Here is a 9,447-nt window from a genome sequence, read left to right as displayed (position 1 = left end):
ACAACATAACAAATTTATACAGTACCCTCCCGAGTTTCACGCCTAGTCCTAAATTCTTACCATGCCGAATTTCATGCATTACCATCACGAGTTTCGCGCTGCTTTGAAAAGTATTAGTCATATTTACCTACTGTTGGCGTCACGTGTATACATACAGTAAACTCCCATCTCTCTCTCTCTCTCTCTCTCTCTCTCTCTCTCTCTCTCTCTCTCTCTCTCTCTCTCTCTCTCTCTCTCTCTCTCTCTCTCTCTCTCTGTTAAACTAAGAACAATCCTAAAGATTGCTAAATAGAATGAGACTGACTGAGAACTAAATTAGAATTACATATACGAGAGTGAGAAAGGATGAAGCGAAAATGACATAAAATGAATGAGGGGCAAAGAGAGAGAGCGAGGTATCACCTCCCACCCCTAGTCTCTTATCCCTGACAGAAAAGGAGGAAGGGAGGTGACAGGGAGGAAGGTTTGAGACAAGGCGAAAGAAGGAAGAGGAAAGAAAAAAAATGGAGGAAGGGACAGGCGGCGGATATGTGAGCAGTGGCTCCCACAGCTTGTGAGTTAGTCTTGCAAGTTTTAGTTTGTTATTCGGATAAAATTTTTATCAAAATTTCAGTGCTCGCACGAATGGAAAGTTCGCCTTGCCAGTTTTGGTTCGTAATTCCGATTAAATATTTATTAAAATTCCAGTGCTCGCATGAGTGGCGAGTTTGTTATGCCCATTTTGGTTCGTTACTCCGATTAAATATTTAATAAAATTTCAGTGCGTTATTGCAGTTGTATGTTATAACAACCCTGCGTTGTCGCGTACCTTATTATATATATATATATATATATATATATATATATATATATATATATATATATATATATATATATATATATATATATATATATATATATACAGTAAATCCCTCTCATCCGGCATTCGAGTATCCGGCAGCTTCAAGTATCCGGCACATTTTTCCCCGAGCCTTAAAATCAATAAAAAAAATCAATGTGTACTCATAAAATCGATTAAATTATGGTTAATTATGAGGACGGCACAATCCCCGAGTTCCAAAAACAGTTTCATGTTAAGGATGCGATATTCATGGCTTCACTTGCTTGGCTAGACGTTAAAAGGCAAACAATGATGCGATGTTAGCGCAAATTGTACCCTTTGATGATGTGTGATGATGAGGATGATGAGGAGTTTGGAGGGTTTGTAGGTGGCATGAAAAATTCGGTGGTGAGCGAGCTGAGGGAAATGGGGGGAAATGTGCAACTTAAAGTGACAGATGAAGCGTTACAGGAATGGGTGGACATGGACGAAAATCAGGCCGTAACATTCACACTCACAGACGAGGAACTTATCAACGCTGTAGTAGAAGATCATTTAGAGAAAATTAGTGATGATAGTGATGATGATGATGATGATAATGAACCTAAAGTAACTTGGGAACAGGCTGCGAAACACATAGCTGACTTTGTCAGGTTTGCTGAGCAGTGCACATACATGTCAACCCGAGATGTTATGACCCTTCACTGCATTGAGAATGAGTTTTTGCTGCAAAGAAGAAGGAGCTGCAAGCAAGGAGACATTAGAAACTATTTTAAAATAGCTTGTAAGGGAAAAGAAGTGGGGCAAACAAGTACAGAATCTGATGATGTTGATGACCCGTAGGGGGTTGAATGAGAGGTGTGGGGAGCGAAAAAGTGTCACAAACACTCGTACATTTTCATATCTTTATTGTATGCTATACATGTTGGCTAATATTGAATAAAGCAAATAAGTGTATACGTACTTTATTTTTGTAACCCATCAACTTATTTATAAGAGGAAAGTATTAAAGAGAATGTTAGTACAGTAGTATTGTATGTTGGTGAGTGTGAGGTGGCAGCGCGGGTGGCGACGCGCGGCACGGCTATCAGCTGATCTTTGTTATGGTAAGATGCGTGAGTGTAGGGTGGTGATTGTGGACATAATTTCACTTCTATTCAAGTATACGGCATACTTCAAGTATCCGGCATGTCGGCGGTCCCGTTGATGCCGGATAAGAGGGATTTTACTGTATATATATATATATATATATATATATATATATATATATATATATATATATATATATATATATATATATATATATATATATATATATATATATATAAACTCAGAAATATCAACTGGTGAGATGCGGTGTGTAATATACTTTTTATTTATACATTCATTTACTTTTTTTTATTACCGATGTTCAGTGAACAGTACAAACCCATACGATAATATGCGAACCAACGTAAAGGAGACCCATAAATCAGTAGAAGTCACTTAAAAACAACCGAAGAAATACAGAAATGATAGACCTTAATTACTACATTCAGCGCGGATATGTATAAAATCTCGGTAAAAGCGTCATTAAATTGAAACCATTAAGGTTTGTTCAATTTCTAGCGGATGTTATCACCTATTGTAATCTACGCTGTGTTTAATTATGTGAGAATATCATAACGAAAATACATTTATAGCTTCTGGAAGGAAATTGGATGATATCAAGAAGACAGCGTGGAAATATATAGGTAAAGACCATTCTGCATAATGGACTTAAATATCATTTGAATACAATACTGGGATGGCATCGCCAAATTGTTTCAAGTGTAGATTTATTTATAAAGTGCTTTTAAAAGAAATGAAAATTATGGAGCATAAGAACGAAATGTTTCGTAAAAGTATGATAATAGAAACATACTTGTTTATGGAAGAGATGATAGTCGTCAGTCTGATTTTCTCATGTAGATTTTATACCAGACAAACTAAGCAGCAACATAAATATGTATTTCTTTTGTATGACACCAATGTTATGATACAAATTGTAAATGTCGACTGCTCAAGTAAAGTCACAATGGGAATAAGACATGTTATTGATGTGAAAGAAATTTCGAAAGAAAAGCACAGTTCAATGGCAAAAAAAATAAATTTATCTTAGAAATGGAGATGAATGAAAAGTTATCCTAGGTGAAGTACACTAAAGGAATGATAAGTTACGGATTATCACTCGCAGTGCTGTGTTGAAACGTTTATAAAACAAAATCAAAATCAATTTCATAAAGAAGATAAAGACTGAAGGCAGCAGACTCCTTGTCAAACTGTTTTATGAGACCCAGTTTGATGTGTAGTGGAGGAAACAAAACCTTTTGAGGGTTCACCAATGGCTCATTTTGATACTGTGTGCTCCCATTGTAGTGTCAGTCCTTGGAGGCCAGCGCTTTCTCAGGTAATGTACTGCTCTGTCTCTACTGTCTCAAAGGCAAAGAAAACAGGGATTCTTGTTAAAACCTCCTTGCAGTCCCATCAAGAAACCCACCATCTTGAAGGCTCCAATAACTTCCCACCCATACTTGTAGTTTAAAGTTTCCAGTAGAAGTTTTACACTGTTGTAGTCTTCCTCAAGATGGACAGAATGAACAAGAGGCAGAGATGGATACCTGTTTTCATTGTGCAGAAGTACAACTTTCAGGCTTTTGGAGAAGCTGTCAATGAAGAGTTTCCATTAATCTGCATTGCAAGCAATTCCAATGGCATCAAACAAGCCTGATACATCATTGCAGTAGCATAGCCTGTCCTCCTTTGCAAAGAAGCTGGAGAAATTTTTGTGAAGTTTTCTTTGGTTGGTCACTTGCTCACTGTCATCAAGTAAATCCCATTTCTTCAGCCTTGAAATCAAAAGCTCACCATTTGACCTTGTCAAACCAAGATCTCTGATAAGGGCACTGAGGTGTCTTTGGTTTGGGTAGTAAGGATTCCTCCTAACTACAACTGTACCTGTGATGTCACAGTCATCCTCTCTGTTTAGCTCATCTTCTGACTTGCTGCTTTCTTCTAATAATTGACTTCTTTTTGGAGGAACTGGTACAGGAAGATCAGCACTGTGTGGTACTGGTGCAATGGAAGATGGAATGTCTGAATAAAAAACAGCAGGTGCGTTTTTCCCAGATCGGCGTTTGGAAGGATCCACCATGCAGAAAAAGCAGTCAGTTGAGTGATAAGTAGGTTCATGCCATATTCTAGGAAGAGCAAATTTCATGGCTCTGTTTTCCCCTCTATACCATCCTGTAAAAGAACAACAGTATGAGTTTCTGTTAAACTTTTTTTTTTCTTAATTATTAATTGGATTTTACTCTTGAAAAGTAACAACTATTCTGTCTTCTAGTGTTCTCTTACAATGCTCACAAGCAAAATGAAGTGCCCAGGACTTGTCTTGGTTCCCAACTGATACAGCAAAATATGCTTTGTAAGCTTCACGCATTTGTCCAGATGCTGTCACAGAGAACTTCTTTGCTCTTTTCTTGATAAATTGACTACATATGTAGCAGAATGCATCTGGAGAATGATTGCAGTCTCTTGATGACATATCACCTCTTGTGATGTGTCTTCTCAGGTAGCCGAAGTAGAAATGATTAGTGGTCTGCAAGCCCCTACTTTTACATTGTCAAGCAGTACTCTCGAATATTCTTAATCTTTTTAGAATGTGTTCCAGAATGTTTTCAATCTTTCTAGAATATTCTTGAACCTACTTAAGAATATTCTTAATCATTCAAAAAAATTCTTGTAGATTCTAGAAAATTCTTGATACTTCAACATATTTCTACTGTATTCTAGAAATTTCTAGAATATTTTGGAAATGTTTACATTGAATAGAATGTTCTAAAATGTTCTGGAAACTTCTAAAAGTGTCTGGTAGAACATTCTGTAAGTTTTGAGATTTCTGAAATATAAGCAAGTTCTTCTAAATATGAGAAATTTCTTGCTAGATTTGATCAGTTCAATTAAAAATTTAAATCTTATTAAAATTAAAAATCTTTAGAACACTTTATATTCTTTCTTTCATTGTTCCAACTTATTTGCAACATTTCAAACCAATTAGATAAGCAAATGAGATTTTGCAAAGGTCTTTACCTGACATGAAAAGCAATAGTAACCCATATTATAATGAAATAAGACAAAAATGTAAATTCATTGTTCTAACCACAAAAGCAAAGTTTTAGGATCAAAATAACCTTTTTTCTATTTTCTTTAGATGGAAATAACAGGAAAATTATGGTTTGAGGCCAAGGACAAGACAAAAGTGAAATTTTGTTACATAGTGTTATGTACTTCTTAGTGTCATTTTTTTCTAAAATCAAAACAAATGCATCTACGCATCTGAATAGTTAACTTTATTTTCTCGTTTCTTTTTTTTTTCTTTTCTTCTTCGCTGAGCGATGACTCAATATAATCATGAACACACAGGCTCAGAGGCGGGCACACACAAAAAAGAAAAAAAAACATACAATTCCTGTCCTTTTTCATATTATCATAAGAAGATGCACTATCCTTATCATACTCTTTTTTTTTCTGCAGGGTGCGGCAAAAAACGGTCCGATCCTGAACTGGAGGGCCTTGCTTCTGGATCAGAGCTCAATGACATAACCAAGCATGTTCTCGCCGAGGCAAGGTTATGGGAGCAACTCCAGAACAAGGTTTCTTTTTTTTTTTTTTTGTATGAGCCATATTTCTTTTCTTCTTCTTCTTCTTCTTCTTTTCTTCTTCTTTTTCGTCTCCTTCTTTGTCTTCTTCTCCTTCCTCTTCTTCTAAGAAAACCATTCGCTTAAAGTGCTGAGTTTAGTATTTATTTGAGGTATGTTCCTGAAATGTGATACCTCTAATTTCAGATGGAAGCTATGCGCATGCTGGCATCTCGCATGGAGAGCCGTCCTATGTTCAGGAGGAAGAGGTCTCTTACTCAGCCACAGCATGATCACGTACACTCTGCTGCAGCTCTCGAACATAAGGTGATCACAGTAGTCTCTCTCTCTCTCTCTCTCTCTCTCTCTCTCTCTCTCTCTCTCTCTCTCTCTCTCTCTCTCTCTCTCTCTCTCTATATATATATATATATATATATATATATATATATATATATATATATATATATATATATATATATATATATATATATATACACATATGACATATATATACATATATATATATATATATATATATATATATATATATATATATATATATATATATATATATATATATATATATATATATATATATATATATATATATATATATATATATATATATATATATATATATATATATATATATATATATATATATATATATATATATATATATATATATATATATATATATATATATATATATATATATATATATATATATATATATATATATATATATATATATATATATATACGAGTATATATATATATATATATATATATATATATATATATATATATATATATATATATATATACACATACACAGTTTAATCTCGGTTCCCGAACGCATCCCTTTTCGACCAAATCGGATTTCGAACAAAATAAGAAGTCCTTATTGCTTCGGTTGCAGTACCATAATTTGGTTCTAGAACATAGTTACCTGATTTCAGATATGAAAAAAAGCATAGCAAAACCTGCCATTTATTACTAATTTATAGTTTCTATAAATATTTACTTCGCTTTTATATGTTTGGAGGAGAGAGACAGAGTGTAAGACAGTAATTCAGTCTTTGAAATAATGTGAATGTGATCCCTTTGAAAATGATCAATGCAATCTTTGAAATAATGTAAGTGTGATCCCTTTGAAAAGCCTCGATGTAAACAAATAATTTTTGACGCTCAGGAGTAATCTTGAGCCACCTGTGGTTCTCTCGATGACCCCCAACCTCATCACTACTGCACAACTGCATTTTTCCAATAGCATTTCCCCATTACCAAGATGTTTAAGTGTTATGATCACCTTCATTTTGGCTGGTAAGGTTTCTCTTCTCTTTGTCACTGTAAGGCTTCCCTCACTAGATCGGTGGCAAAAAAAAAAAATACCTACACGGTCTAAATAGTATCTTCTGATTAGCTTTGTGTCACTATGTTCATTCAGTAAATCCTTTCTCGATAAATAATTTGTGAGCTGGAGATATTGCGAAGCAGCCATCTTGACTGTGGGAGCGTGTCATAAGCCACTGAGACAGAATAGAATGGTGTTTGGGAACAGATTAATCCATTCTGCATTGATTCCAATGCAGAAAATAGTTTGTTTTCAAACATTTCGGATTTCAAACGGCATTTAGGAACGAATTAATTTCGAGAATCGAAATACCATTGTGTGTGTGTGTGTGTGTGTGTGTGTGTGTGTGTGTGTGTGTGTGTATGTGTGTGTATGTATATATATATATATATATATATATATATATATATATATATATATATATATATATATATATATATATATATATATATATATATATATATATATATATAGCTTTAGCTATGTCTTTTAACATTTAAAACCAAGTAACTTTGTTCTAGAACCAAATTATGGTACTGCAACCGAAGCAATGATTACCTCAAAATTTTGTTCGAAAACCGATATGTTCGAAAAGAAAGGCGTTCAGTAACCGAGATTCCACTGTATATGTCCATATGTGTGTGTGTGTGTGTGTGTGTGTGTGTGTGTGTGTGTGTGTGTGTGTGTGTGTGTGTGTGTGTGTGTGTGATAAAGGTGTAACTTCGTCAGTTACTCAGTTATAGCTACAGAAATCTAATAGATCGATATCTAATTAACAAGAAGAAATAGTAAGATTTCATGCATGTCAAGTATAAAGAATAGCTTATATTGGTTTACAACATGTTTTCAGCATTATAGCCGATGAGGTTTGACTGGAGTGCACTACCACTGTGCAAAGCCGAGGTTTATTATAGGGAATAGGTCAATGAATAGCTTACTTTTCCAAAGAAGGGTAGGGTTTAATCATGCAAATAGAAGTTTAAGCAGTGGCATTTTCCCGCCAGCATTAACGTATGGAACAGACTGGAACATGGAATAGGAAATATTAATCAAGACCTCATCCTGTGGGAAAAAAAAAAAAATGTCTGAGAGGGGCGTGTAGAGTAACAAGATGAGAGGCTGAGAACAAAGAGGATGACTGAGAGAAAAGGATACGAATGACTACAGATCGCTGACTTCAAAATTTACTGATTAATTGAGCAAATCTTTGAGCTCGCGACCGCTGTTTTTATTGGATCCTTAAGAGGAGGATATTCAGGTATCAACTTTTCTTCAGTTGCATGAAAATGTAATGAAACAGTTTCTTACGATTTTATTATATTTTATTTATTTATTCATTTATTCTTTTTTTTATGATCCAACTATTACGTTTCATTCCTTTATACAAAATCATTCTTGTTACCTGTTTCCATATAGCACACACACATGCTCGTGTGTGGCATCTAATCTCAAGACAAGTCTCACTAGTCTTTTTTTTTTTTTAACTACAGTAGCTCCATTTTTACGACAACCATGACTCTGCCGACCAGCTGGCCGACTGTCACAGGACAGTTAAGCTATTCGTGCCGCTCCCCAGAGCTCCCCGATTATCGTCAGCGAAGATAAAGTAGACAGAAAGTATGTATGTATTCTTCAGCAGTCTGAATTTCTTTAGAGTTTCAACAGAGATACCTCGATCTGAGCAGATAATGAAGATGGTGGTCGCAGACTTCAGGGTTCCTTTTTTGAGATTACTGGTGCAACTGCAGTGAAGTGTAAGGTGGTGAAATGCGTGATACTACGGTCATATTGAGGGGTCACATTGAGAGGCTGAATAGCAAAGAGTTAGTAAAGAAATGTCAGTAAAGTGCATGTGAGTGAAACTGAATGCCTCAACAGGTGAGGGAAGAACGGAGGCGTAAATATGCGAAAAAAAAAAAAAAAGTGTTTATATTTATACAGAGAGCTTGAACAAGCAAAGAATGAACGTTTTGGATGGAGAAAGGCGGGAAGTATTCCGTCGTGGCCAAATCTTTAAGGGGACACACTAGGAGGAGTAAGGCATCATATACCAAATAGACAGAAAGATAACTACTTTGAATACATTATGAAATAACATGTTACGTCATGTTTTCTTCCTTCGCCAGGGAGATGTTGAGAAACAGTGAACAGCAGGAGACATAGTCGACTTCCTCCATCAATCAAACAGTCATGCTGCTTTCAAAATTTCTTGAGTGGCTCTGTGTATCCAAACATGTGTTGAAAAACAAAAAACAATCAATGAAAAAAAAAAAAAGGTCTCTGGTTAGATTTTTATGTTATGCTTAATCTTGCAGGGATTCACTTATTTTGTACCAACATAAGTGGCTCAATTATTATATATATATATATATATATATATATATATATATATATATATATATATATATATATATATTCTTACTTATTTATTTTGGGAGGAATCATAGTAAATAAAAGTATAGGATTGAATTGTGTGTCCACTTAGCAGGATAATCTTTATAAAGCATTCCTTTTAATTGTTTTTCTTTATATAATGATAAAAAGAAATAATGGCTGGAATAAAAATAAATACTTTCTCCTGATATGTGTTTCATTCACTATAGGTCAAGTCA

General features: G+C 34.6%; 1 protein-coding gene across 1 annotated transcript in view; it reads left to right on the top strand.

The window, feature by feature from the left end:
• Window positions 1-9,072, top strand: part of LOC135111760 (cardioactive peptide-like) — a 37,308-nt gene extending 28,236 nt beyond the window's left edge. Inside the window, exons 4-6 of the mRNA XM_064025469.1 lie at window positions 5,375-5,493; window positions 5,686-5,805; window positions 8,962-9,072. Of these exons, the coding sequence (XP_063881539.1) occupies window positions 5,375-5,493; window positions 5,686-5,805; window positions 8,962-8,982 (260 nt within the window). The 3' untranslated portion in view covers window positions 8,983-9,072. The remainder of the gene's footprint in view (window positions 1-5,374; window positions 5,494-5,685; window positions 5,806-8,961) is intronic.
• Window positions 9,073-9,447: the final 375 nt, after the last annotated feature.

Source organism: Scylla paramamosain, chromosome 2, assembly GCF_035594125.1.
Source record: "Scylla paramamosain isolate STU-SP2022 chromosome 2, ASM3559412v1, whole genome shotgun sequence".
Classification (NCBI taxonomy): domain Eukaryota; kingdom Metazoa; phylum Arthropoda; class Malacostraca; order Decapoda; family Portunidae; genus Scylla; species Scylla paramamosain.
The sequence above is the reverse complement of the archived record's forward strand: the minus strand, read 5'-3'. Positions and strand labels throughout refer to the sequence as shown.